Here is a 13,304-nt window from a genome sequence, read left to right on the forward strand (position 1 = left end):
TCCCAGGACAGCTGCACATGGTGCACATTTGCGCGTCACAAGCAATGTCTCCAAATGAAGGTCGGCAGGGAAACAGCCTCGCTGGGGCCCTAGCACCGCTGTCCGGAGTCCCCCCGTCCTATGTCCCCCCATCCTGAGTCTGGTGTCTGGGCCTCAATCAGGCAGCCCTGGCCGTCCCTTCTCCTGTTTTCCTCACGTTTCCGGCAGATAAATTCTGAAATGGACCTCGTGGCTAAAACCCAGCCCTGTCGCCTTCTCATCAGCTCTGCCCCTTGCTCCTGAGAGGGTGCGAGGGAATCAGCCCAGACAGGGCTCCTGAGAGGGCCCAGAGAGGAGGAACGCAGTGGAGGCCAGGAGACGAGGCGGGGTGTCCTCTTCTGAGACCCCAATGGCCAATTGTAATAATAAAGTTTGCCTCTATGACTTGATTTTACCGATTTTTTTTTTTGAGACAGGGTCTCGCTCTGTCCCCCAGGCTGGAACACAGTGGCACAATCATAGCTCACTGCAGCCTTGACTTCTTGGATTCAAGCAATCCTCCTGCTTCAGCCTCTCGTATAGCTGGGATCACAGGCACCCACCATCATGCCTAATTTTTTCTTTTGTAGAGACGGGGACTCCCTTTGTTGCCCAGGCTGGTCTCAAACACCTGGACCTAAGCAATCCCCTTCCTCAGCCTCCCCAAGTGCTGGAATCACAGGCGTGAGCCACCACCCCCGGCCTTGTATGTGATTTTAAAAACACATTTTGAAGTGTAACCCTGAACACGAACCTAAACCTTCCACCTGCATATGATTTTTTTCATTCTGGTGGAAAATGCACTGAACTCCCTTTTTGCATCATGAAATTCCTGTATTCAAAATACTGTCCACCAAAGTAATTCTTACCTTTGAACAGAATCCTTACCTCTAAGAACATACTCTATGATTAACTGCTTTTTCTATTTCAAAAACCCTTACTTTGCTCTTTGGAGATGGAAATCTCAAAATCACTCCTTCTAGCAGATCTCAGAGGCCAAGACCCATCAGCTCATCCTTTAATTGGGTCTTTGGCTATAAGATGAAAGTCTGTAGAATACCAGTGGCTTTAAGAAGTTTTATAATTTGTCATGCATTCTTCTTAAGTGTTTTCTAAGTGGTGCCCAACTGAGAAAGGGGAGTTGTAAAAGCAACGTTCTACTTCAATAGGAAACGCGGAACTGGGCCCTGACTCAAAGGGACAGACCTGGTCTCTGGCGAGCTCTGGGCCTGCGGAGCGACCTGGCTCACTGGAGAATGGGACCCTCAGGCCCCCAGGCCACACCCTACACGTCTGTACAGGATGGCGCTCGGCGGGTGGCCCTTTTCTAATGTGTACCCTGCTGTGGGGCTGGCTCTCAGCAAAGCAGCGCTCACCGAAACGAAAGTAAAACAGAGGCCGGTTCCCTGCGGTGCTGGCCACCCGCTCCCGAGCCGCGGCTTCTCGGACGTCGCACACCCCGATGTGGGCAGAGCGGAATGTTCTCCTCGGCGCTCCTTCACTGTGCTGCAGTCTACACCGAACCACGGCAGCTCCATTCGCTGCTGTAACAAGTTGAAAAAAAACTAATTAATTCAAACTTTAGTTTTTTTTAAATTTGTTACAGCGCTGAGCAGAGCTGCCGACCCCATGCAGGACAGCACACAGACCACCAAGGGGACCACAGGGCACGGCCGCCCTCTGCGCCCGGCTAAGGCCAGGGCCACCGCGGGAGGCACGGTGCGCTGGAGAACCGTCCTGGGAAGCGAGGAACCGCTTCTGTTTCACTTTTGTTTGGCAAGGCAAGAAAGTTAAAACCAACAGCGTCCGTGGCCTACAGTCAGACCCCACCTTCTGTAGCACATGAGGGCACCTGCAGAGGGGAACTCACAGGGACAGGGCGGGGGCAGCTGTCGCCCCATGGCTCTGCGAGAAGAGAATGAGGGAGGGGGCGCAGGCCATCAGGGGATCTACCCAGCACTGCCCTGAAGCCTCTCGCCCCAGCGTTCCAGCCCAGCCCTCTGCTCCCCTTCTCTCGGGTTCCTCGGCGTCTATCCCTGACTTAAGCCTCTGCTAAGCAAGGTCCACACAAACATGTTCACTGTTACATCACTGTCTCAAAAATCAAGGCAAGAAAAACACGAAATGAAAACAAAACTACCAATAGCAGAATCTCCACACCGTTTCCTGCAGCCTGAGCCTCAGGAAACTTTCCTTACTGAGTCAACAGGACCCGGACGGGCCTCGGGGCCTCGGGAAGAACAGAATCGGGGTTTGTGCAGGTGTGGACATGTGCATCCTTAAACCTTCTAAAATCTTCTTTCAATGATAAGAACTATGCAAGTTCAATTTCCACCTTTAAAATTTATGTTGCTAGCCTTTATGTTTGAGGAAGAAACTGCTTTTGTTAGCTTTAAGCCATTCCTCAAGCCTAGCAAATTTTCAAGGTCGCTCTCGGGCTGAATTGAGCTTGCCAGATGGGAATTGAGGTGCTAGAATCCCCATCTAATATGAGATTCTTTTTCCTGACATTTACAGAACCCAGCTCAAGTGCAGGAAAGCTGCCAATCTGCACACGTAGAAACGCTGGCGGGAAACCGACTGCCCTTCTGAAGAATCATCATGGATGTTTGCAACCACATCTCAACACACAACCAGCTTTCACAATTGCCGAGTCCTGGGCGGGGTATCACAGCACTGTCTAGATTTGGCCTGTGCCACCAACAGAAGCCTTGGATTAAACCAGAATCAATAGTAATAAATAGCTCTCTAAACCAAATATGTTGAAATCACTAATGCACTCATATTTTTACGATTATAGCATTTTAAAGTAACCAACCCAATACTGATCTCTACTTATAGAGAAAACACCTATTAGGCACACTTATAGAAAAATCCTCTGTGCCTTGTATATTCACACAGCACGTGTGATCACTCAAAGGAATTGAATGCCTAGAGAGTGAACGCCAGACGCCTCCTCCTGCCGACTGGGAAGCAAGGGAGCGTCTGCCTCCAGATGTTTCTCTGGCACATAGTGAATGCGGGAAATGAGAAGACTCATGCTACTCATGGGGGTTACCTACTCGGAGGCTGCGGAAGGTAGGCTCCAATTAACTTTGACCTCTTCTTTTCATATCCTTTTTGTGTGATGTCACCTGCAAGAGAAGGAAAATGAAGTTCAGTATGGTCTCCGTGGATAGAGCATTATCATTCAATGGTGCCCAAGAAGACACAGTTATCACAGTATCTTCTGTGTGCCTCATTGTTAGAATTTTAAAAGCAAGCACTGCACATCAAACAACTTCAGTTCCTCCCCTGCTCTCCAACAAAAGCCCACAGCATTTAAGTCACTAAAACTCATTTGTTAAACACACGCCTGTTTCTGGCCCCCTCTTTATTTATCCGGATGGGGTCCAGGGTTAGACCCCTGCCATCTCATCCCCACCCGCTGGCACAGGAAGCCAAGCCTGGAGGCCGGGGCTCTCGTTAACTCCGTCGACGACAGATCCTGCAGCTGCCAGGGCCGGGATGGCCGACACCAGCACCTATTGGCATCTTCTTCATTAACAAGATGTTTTCTAACCAAGCAGGTCGGTCACAAGGACTTGAAGCCACCACAGTGTTTTTGAAAAAGGAGTGACAAAGGCTAAGGGAAGAAGCAAAAGGTGTGAAACCTGCAGAAATCCAGAAGAGAAGAGAAAGGTGCTTGTGGTGAGGCGAGAATCCACATGTTAAAGCTCACAGACAGCCACGGAGACGCGCAGCAGCCATGCCTTTCCTGGAGCCAGCGCAAGCACACAGGACAAAGCCACCTCATCAACACACAGAGGCCCTTCCCATTCACAAGCTCCAGCACACACAGCATACTCATTCGCTGTTCATTTTTTTGGATCTGTTGTATTGTTTTCTAAGACTGATCAAACCATAATTCCAAGAAGAGTGAAAAATTCAAGCTTTAATAAAAATATAGCAAATGAATGAAAAGTTATCAAGGTACACACACAAGCTGGTCAACTCGCTTTTCCTAGTGAAAGGCGGGCAGTCTCGGATGCCGCCTCTGCCTCCATGGCTGCCTCCACCAACTCACAGCTCACGATACAGGTTCTCGTCTCCCCCACGGAACACAAGGCTGACGTCTCAACGCGGAGCCAAGAACCAAATGACACGGAACCCGCGTCCGCCCATCGATGAGTGTTTTTTTTGTTTGTTTTTTTGTTTTTGTTTTTTTTTTGAGACAGAGTCTCTCTCTGTCGCCCAGGCTGGAGTGCAGTGGCACAATCTCAGCTCACTGCAAGCTCCACCTCCCGGGTTCACACCATTCTCCTGCCTCAGCCTCCCGAGTAGCTGGGACTACAGGTGCTGGCCACCACGCCCGGCTAATTTTTTGTATTTTTAGTAGAGACAGGGTTTCACCATGTTAGCCAGGATGATCTCCATCTCCTGATCTCATGATCTGCCACTTCGGCCTCCCAAAGTGCTGAGATTACAGGCGTGAGCCATCGTGCCCAGCCGATGCTAACTAGGTAGCTGGCCACTGACAACAAAGGACAATTTCTGCAGAAATGTTAAAGCTTGCCGGGCACTCCACACCCGCAGCCATCAGCTGCCCACTACGGAGACGCTCAGTTGCTTTTGGAAATGCCTTGTTAACCCGTTTTACAAACAATGTCCAAAATCTGAACCACAGAAGCAGCCACATGTGCACGTGCTTGGTTTAAATCGAGCCCCCAATCAATCAGCAAAGAAAATTTCCAGACAAGACTTTAATAAATCCTAGGTTACTATCATCTCTCAAAACCTAGGAGGTGGGAAAGGGTGGCACCACTGAGTAACTTCCATGCCCCGCATTTTCCCCCAAACCAGGGTCTGCGAACTAAGTCTCCAGGCTGAGCCCAGCTTCCAGGCCACTTCTGGAGACACGGTCTGTGCTCACGGCCTGCTCCTTGCCAAGCTGCAAGGCAAGACAGAGTTCAGTGCAGTTCTTCACAGGAGGGTTTGCTGGCCCATCCCCAAAGATGACATTGTTTAATCCTTATAACAACTTATTTTACAGATGAGAATTTGAGGCACAAATGGTACTTACGTTCCTCACCCAGGACCACAGATCTAAGACAAAACTCTGTCCAGCTCCAAAACCATGTCCCAGGAAAACCACACCTGGAGTCTTCCACTCTAAAGCTGGTGTAGTGTCCAGAGGCCGCAGCCCTGGCTTCCTGGGCTTTCCTCACATATTCACGCCCCTGTACCTCCTCCTGACTCCATAACCTGCCTGGGAAGTGCCCTTCTCCGAAGGAAACGGGACTCTACTTCCTGCTTTGCCCTCTCCCAGCCCCTGCCCTGCATGGATGACGCCTCTGGGTACCCACAGCATAAATCACATGCTGTAGCTTGCGTGATGCCATGGATGACTGTTCATGGTTTATTTGTAACACACATGCACAGTTATCCTTAAAACCAGACAATGTCCCATAGAACTGTGCCCCAACCCAGTTGTCTTACAAACTGAAGCCAGGGTGCTCCTGCGTGTACCACGTGTACCACACACACAGACGTCTGTGCCTGACGCAGAGAGACCTGCAGGTAAGTGACTGGCTGGGAGTGCGCTGAAGACCTGGGCAGATGCGGGGTGATCATTTACCTGTTCAGTTCAGTGACTGGGGGGCGGGCAGAGGGGAAACTTACGATGATTCTATCCCAAAATGCAGAAGACGACGGCTTGATGTGCATGCTACCCCAAAGCCGAAGCGCTGGATGCCACGGCCCTGAGACCAGGCTCACTCAGGCCCCAAAGCTCATGGCTCACAAACTCCTGCTACGTTTTCATGGAAAAAGTCCAGTTATTTTTAACTCTGGACTGCCTCAGCATCTGGTAGACAGAGGTCCACCAGATTCCCATGATAGACTCGCTGCAGGTTTACATGAGCAAACCTTCTAGCAGCACTTTTACATGCCGTCCTTTATTTTGAAGAACCAATGTTTCCTGTGCAAATACAATCAGGTCATAGGTGACAGGTAGATAATAGATGATGCATATAGACAGACGACAGAGATGATGGACAGATGGCAGGTAGTGGGAGGTGAGAGACTGACAGGCAGAAGCTAGCTGGCCAACTACACAGTATCCTCCCTGAACAGCTTCTTGGGTTGGGCCCAAGGCCTGACCTTCAATCAATGCCACGCTGTCACTAGGGAGACGGTGGCTCTGACAGTGCCTGGTGCTTCCTCCATTTCACACTAGGGACATGGTGGCTCTGACAGTGCCTGGTGCTTCCTCCATTTCACACTAGGGACACAGTGGCTCTGACGGTGCCCAGGGCTTCCTCCACTTCAGAGACACGGTGGCTCTGACGGTGCCTGGGGCTTCCTCCACTTCACACTAGGGAGACGGTGGCTCTGATGGTGCCTGCTGCTTCCTCCACTTCACACTAGGGACACAGTGGCTCTGACGGTGCCCAGGGCTTCCTCCACTTCACACTAGGGACACAGTGGCTCTGACGGTGCCTGCTGCTTCCTCCACTTCACACTAGGGACATGGTGGCTCTGACGGTGCCCGGGGCTTCCTCCACTTCACACTAGGGACACGGTGGCTCTGACGGTGCCCGGGGCTTCCTCCACTTCACACTAGGGACACGGTGGCTCTGACAGTGCCTGGGGCTTCCTCCATTTCACACTAGGGACACGGTGGCTCTGACGGTGCCTGGTCCTTCCCTCCATTTCACACCAGGGACACGGTGGCTCTGACGGTGCCAGGGCCTTCCTTCATTTCACACCAGGGACACGGTGGCTCTGACGGTGCCTGGTGCTTCCTCCACTTCACACTAGGGACACAGTGGCTCTGACAGTGCCTGGGGCTTCCTCCACTTCACACTAGGGACACAGTGGCTCTGACGGTGCCTGGTGCTTCCTCCACTTCACACTAGGGACACAGTGGCTCTGACAGTGCCTGGGGCTTCCTCCATTTCACACTAGGGACACGGTGGCCCTGACAGTGCCTGGTGCTTCCTCCATTTCACACTAGGGACACGGTGGCTCTGACGGTGCCTGGTCCTTCCCTCCATTTCACACCAGGGACACAGTGGCTCTGACAGTGCCCGGGCCTTCCTTCATTTCACACCAGGGACACGGTGGCTCTGACGGTGCCTGGTGCTTCCTCCACTTCACACTAGGGACACGGTGGCTCTGACGGTGCCCGGGGCTTCCTCCATTTCATAGTAGGGACATGGTGGCTCTGACAGTGCCTGGTACTTCCTCCATTTCACACCAGGGACACGGTGGCTCTGACGGTGCCTGGTCCTTCCCTCCATTTCACACCAGGGACACGGTGGCTCTGACGGTGCCTGGTCCTTCCCTCCATTTCACACCAGGGACACGGTGGCTCTGACGGTGCCCGGGCCTTCCTTCATTTCACACCAGGGACACGGTGGCTCTGACGGTGCCTGGGACTTCCTCCATTTCACATTGATTCAGGCTGAATGATCAATTAATTCCTGCCTCTCTTCTCTCCCTCTCACCTTGCGTCCATCAGGGCATGTGGTCATCAGCATGCAGCTACGTAAACTAAAGGCGCAAATGCTCCGAAAGAGGGCACATCCTTCCCCACGTTTCTAAGCTGGGGCCATCACGTGTCTGTTATCCCGCTAGGCGTATCCACTGCTCACAGCCTGCTGGTTCATATTCTCCAAACCTGGAAGCGATGGGAACGTCATCCAAGGCTATTTCGAAAGTCAACTCCCGTCTCCGGGGAGGGCCTCCCGGAGGCTGGGTCTAAGGCACACCCTCAAGGCTGCTGTCAGAGAATGTGAACCACAGGAGCCCCTGCCAGAGCGCTTTCCACGTAAAATTCCAAACAGCATATTTTCCCGCTTCCACATCAAGGTACCCATTTATTTAATTTCCTTTTCACTTTAGGAATAATTATGACAGAAAAGTAAATGCAGTAATTGTAACCTCAGTAAGAAAAAAAAAGTGATCTCTTTAGAAACATTTTCTACTTCATTAAAAAAATGCCACTTATGTTATTCTCAGAGACTTTCCGTAAGAATTAAAATTTCAGAAGCAGAAATTAAAATCACAAAGAGGAGAGATTTACAGACAAGTCCTACTTTGGAAGTGAAAACCCCAGTGAGGCAAAGTCACCAGCAGAAGGTCGAATGAGACTGAGGAATGATGCTTCTTTCCCTCCCTGAAGGGAACAATTCTTTTTCTCACTTATGTTGCAATCCAGAGTTTCAGGGCAAAACCCAATCTTACAAAAGCAGGGAAAGGTCTGCCTGGTGACGCAGGGTTAAGATGACAGGACAGACAGACACCCGGCCCTTGTGGCTTCCTCTCGGCCTCAGGCATGCACCACCCAATCTGGCCCAACTGGAACCAGTGCAGAGCCAGTGCTGTGGACGTCAGGCTCAAGACACGGACACTTGGGAGCCGGGTGACCCTCAGGGATGAAAGAAACGGGCCACAGAGCTGCTTCCACAGCGTGGCTCAGCTCCGAGCACACAGACCCACTCGGCAGTGGCGGTTTCCATGTGCGGTGTCGGGAGACTATTTAATGCTGGAATTAATAGTTTATATAACAAAGCAATCGTTTCCATGTTGGGAATTCTACGGCTGTCAGGAGCCCTGGTGCTGCTGCTCTGAGCCTATTGCTTTATAAGGAGCCAGGAGGCCCCGGAAGGCAAGGCCGCAGCCTCGTTTTTAAATCTCCGATAGGCTTCCTCGTTCTCCAGCAGGCGCTGTAGACCGGTGACAGCTCCTGTGTGTACCCCTCGCCTGCACTGGGGACAGGGGCAGGAGGACCTGCGATGTCCTCTCACCCCAGCAAGCTGAGCACAGCAGGATCCCCCATGGGCCAGCTAACTAGTGTGGGTCGCATTTTTCTCATGGATAAAATATAGGTGATAGCACCTATCTACTTGCTGCCGCAGATGGAGAGATCAAACACACAGGATGTGAAGGTCTCAAAGCACTAAGGACACAAGAAAATCTTTAAAAAAAGTTCAACAAGCACTCATTCAGTATCTATTTCACATTCAATTCATGAGAGACGTCCAAGTTGATGGGAGGACTCATGAACACAGACCTGCTGTGCACCCTGCAGGGCCACAGGCATCGCCCCGTCAGGGGAGGGAGGCAAAGAAGATGGACCACAGAAAACCAGGGGCTAGGAAGAAGCTCAGAATCCTGACCCCAGAAAACAGGGGCTAGGAGAAATCTCGAAATCCCGACCCCAGAAAACAGGGGCTAGGAGGAATCTCAGAATCCCGACCCCAGAAAACAGGGGCTAGGAAGACTCTCAGAATCCCGACCCCAGAAAACAGGGGCTAGGAAGACTCTCAAAATCCCGACCCCAGAAAACAGGGGCTAGGAGGAATCTCAAAATCCCGACCCCAGAAAACAGGGGCTAGGAGGAATCTCAAAATCCCGACCCCAGAAAACAGGGGCTAGGAGGAATCTCAGAATCCCGACCCCAGGAAACAGGGGCTAGGAGGAATCTCAGAATCCAGTCCCCAGAAAACAGGGGCTAGGAGGAATCTCAAAATCCTGACCCCTGAGAACCCAGTTGTTGTTCTGCTCTGATGTCAACCACCGTCTAGGGACCCCAGACGCCGCGGGCCCCCGTGTCGGAGACACTCCAGCTCCGGGGCTGAGGCTCCTTGCCCCAGGCATACCCCAGACAGCAGACAGAAGGGTCGCGGCAAGAATGCAAACGTGGTGAGCCTCTCTCCCCAAACTGCGTTGGAGGCTTCTCCCTGCTGTTTGGGCTGTGACCAAACTCCCCACAGGGCCTCCAAGTCCTTCCCAACCTGGCCCTGCCGCCTTGGCCACCCATGCTCTGCCATGGCTCCACCTGCACCTGCTGTGCCCATCACCCCCTCATTCTCACAAGCCCCTGCCACATTTCCAGTGCGAGCATCGGCAGCTTAAATTCCATAAAGATCTTTTAAATAAGGTGCCAGGGTAAACATAAAGCCTGCACTAGGATTCATACATTCACCTGAGCTTTTTGCTTAATAAAAAACATTATTTATTGTTATTTAGTGCCTAGTGCCCCACACTCTGGGCGACAGAGCAAGACCCTGTCTCAAACAACACACACACACACACACACACACACACACACACACACACACACACATTTAATTAATGGTAGGAGCAGGAAAGAAACACATTTTAGACATGCTGTTGCAGTAAGATCTTACTCGGGCCAGGCAGGTGGACAAGGTCACTTAGAGTTTTACCTTTTTGGTTTTAAATTTGTATTGTCCCCTATAGCTCTTCTCTTTGGTACGTTAAGAACTCCAGTTAGAAAGGGGATTAAAGGAAACAGCATGTTTGGAATCCATTCTATTTTTAACACATGGATCAAAAGAACAGGAGAAAGATCAACAGAAGTTCACACTACCGCAGTGGTCTTGAAAATAAGCTTCTGATGTTAAAAGAAAATAATGTAGTACTAACAGTCCCTGAAGGGCTTAGAAATATGAATGCCGATGGAATTTTTTAAAATTCAAAGCACGTGTGCAGTGTGCCGCGCGGAGCAGAGGCTTTGTGAGTTTGAGGAGACTCCTGTCCTACTGCAGCCTCGAAACACCCCCTCCCTTCCAGTCCCTGTCAAGACTGGGGGCTCTGCACGAGGTCCCCGGAGATGCCCCAGCAGTCATCCTGGCCAGTGGGAAGATTTAAACATGCCAGTTTCACACAAAACCGCTGTCATAACTTGCTAAAAACTCTTCAGGCAAGCATAATTTCTCCAGTGTGTCCTGGGAGTTAGAAATCCCTCCTTCACACAAAAAGGAAAGAAATCCGACCCTGTAGAAAGACAGCTCTGAGAAGACTATGCCGTTATTAAACACAGCTACTTCCCTTTCCCATGACATTGATTCTCAATTTTGCATATCTCAGGCCTCAGCAGTAAGTTGGTTTCACTGGATGTTGTATTTACATTTTTTGGTGTTGGGGGGAGCGAGAAGGGGCAAGGTAGGGACAATGAAGCCCAGCTTCCATTATTTCCAGCTGGACATCGAGAAGCTGACGTGTAGAAGAAGACCCAGCATGGCCCGGCGCCCGCTGTGGGCTCTTCTCAGATGGCCGCCGTGGGCCTCATGGCTTGAGAGCAAGTCTCTCACGCTCCACCCTCCGCTTCCCGACAGACAGAGGGAGAGACCCCCTCAGAGTTTTTTCTTTGGATTGGGAGGGAACATGAGCATGAGGACAGGTGGACAGGAGAAAGGATGGAGGCCGATTATCCACCTACAAAGTCGGGGTCTTACTGCCAACTTTACAGACAACTATGTCATTTAAACACTCCACAAGCACTATCATCCTCGTTTCACAGATGACAGTCTCAGCAAGTCCGAGATGCCCGCCAAGGCATCTGGCCAAGGGCCAGACTGGTGGCAACAAAGTCATCGTGCAGAAGCGCCTGGCCCAGTGCCGCCGTCCTACCTCCAACTACAGGAGACACTTCAGATGCCCCAGCAGGGAGAATGTCACAGCCCTGCTGAAGGGGGAGGAGGACAACTGGAATAAACAAAATCCACGTCACTTCCAGGATCTGAAAAGTCACGCTGGACCACCCCGAGGTGAGTGGCAGAGTGGTCTATCCCGAGTGCTGGGCCACAGGGGATGGTCATGAACACACGCTATGTGACCCCCTTCTGCATCAGAAAGTGCTTTTGGAGAAACAAGAAAACTGCTAAGGCTATCAAAGATGGAATCACTTTGACAGCAGAAAGAAGTGGGCTAACCTCAGTAAACACAAAAGCGCATGCAGTCCAGAGTCCTAAACCCCAGGAGGAGGACATCTCTGTAAACAGAGCTCCATGGTCACTGTGTGTTCACACCAGAGTCAGAGGCGTGCAGTGACCTCAGCACGGGGGCCAACAGAGCCTCAACTTTCCACAACACATCAAGCATTATCTTCCTATTTTAGAAGCACACACTCCCTCACCCAGAGTTTGACTTTAAGTCTCTGCAGAATCATTTAAGCAGCTGCATAGTAGCTATGGCTTTCTGCTCAGTTGCCTTTTTAAGTCAAAGCTACCAACAGTCAAAGCAATCCAAGAGGCTGCTCAACCCAGTCAATATGCAGCATGAGAAAGCAAAGCTCAGAGAGAGGTGTAATGAGGAGGCTGCTCAACCAGTCAATATGCAGCATGAGAAAGGAAAGCTCAGAGAGAGGTGTAGTGAGCAGTCACGCCACCTGTGCCCATATCAGGGGAACCAAGGGGATCTAGGAACGTAAATTCTGCAGTGTTGGCAAAGATGTGGAGCAAAGGGAACCCTTGCACGCTGTTGGTGGGAGTGCAAAGCAGAACAGCTGCTGTGGAAAATAGCATGGAGCATCTTCCAAAACTAGAAACAGGACTCTATGATCCAGCAATCCCATGTCTGGGTAAATATCCAGAGGAATTTAAACCAGTGTAAGGGAGAGATACCTGCATGCTCACATCCACTGCAGCACTATTGACAATCACTTCGATGTGGAATTGACCTACGCATCCGTCAGTGGATGAACAGAGAAATCACGGTGTATGGACAAAACAAATACTATTCAACTTAACGAACTAAATTCTGCCATTTGCAAAAACATGGATAAACCTGGAAGATATTACGCTAAGTGAAATAAAACAGGCACAGAAATACAAATACTGCATGATCTCACTTACATGTGGCATCTTAAAAAAGTAGAATTTGTAGAAACAGAGTGGAATAGGGGTTAGCAGGGACTGGGGAAGGGGAAACAGGGAGATGCTGGTCAAGGGCACACACTTCAAGAAAAAATGAGTCAATTCTGGAGACCGAATGTACAGTGTGGTAACTACAGTTAATAACAATGTATCATCTGCCTGAAATTCAGTTAACAATGCATCATCTGCCTGAAACTGGGTAAGAGAATGGATCTTCTGTATTCTCACCACACATACAAATTAACTACAAGGTGAGGAATGTGTTATTAATAGCTTGAAGGGGCAGAAAAAAAACCTGAAATCCTTCCCCTCCTCCTCCCTAAAAACTATTTATAGGTTTTGAATGTTGGTTTGTGTGGAAAAAATTCTGTTTCTTCTAGCGACTCTCTCAGTGAACAAAAAAAAAAATAAAGCATACTGAAGTACAGTCACCCTTGGTGTCCGTGGGGGTGGGTTCCAGGGGTCAGGATCACAAAGTCTGTGATGCTCAAGTCCCTGATAGAAAATGGCTCAGCATTTACATAGAACCCACATGTGCCCTCCCGTGTACTTAAAAATCTCTACCTTACTCGCAATACCCCAATGTGACTGCTGAGTACACAGAACCCGCAGTGCCCT

The 13,304-nt window shown here is 50.5% G+C and overlaps 1 protein-coding gene across 7 annotated transcripts in view; it reads right to left on the bottom strand.

The window, feature by feature from the left end:
- Positions 1 to 13,304, bottom strand: part of DIP2C (disco interacting protein 2 homolog C) — a 436,795-nt gene that overhangs the window by 213,881 nt on the left and 209,610 nt on the right. For 5 of the 7 annotated variants that reach the window (XR_010146752.1, XM_016962526.4, XM_024346148.3 and 2 more), the window contains exons 2-3: positions 3,081 to 3,152; positions 1,395 to 1,562 (exon numbers count right to left, since the gene is read on the bottom strand). Coding sequence is in view for 6 of the 7 variants with exons in the window: in XM_016962526.4 (XP_016818015.1) it covers positions 1,395 to 1,562; positions 3,081 to 3,152 (240 nt within the window). In the remaining variant the exon portion in view is untranslated. The remainder of the gene's footprint in view (positions 1 to 1,394; positions 1,563 to 3,080; positions 3,153 to 13,304) is intronic. The other 2 variants (XM_016962527.4, XM_024346149.3) reach the window with 1 other exon arrangement.

This window comes from Pan troglodytes, chromosome 8 (assembly GCF_028858775.2).
Source record: "Pan troglodytes isolate AG18354 chromosome 8, NHGRI_mPanTro3-v2.0_pri, whole genome shotgun sequence".
Taxonomy (NCBI): domain Eukaryota; kingdom Metazoa; phylum Chordata; class Mammalia; order Primates; family Hominidae; genus Pan; species Pan troglodytes.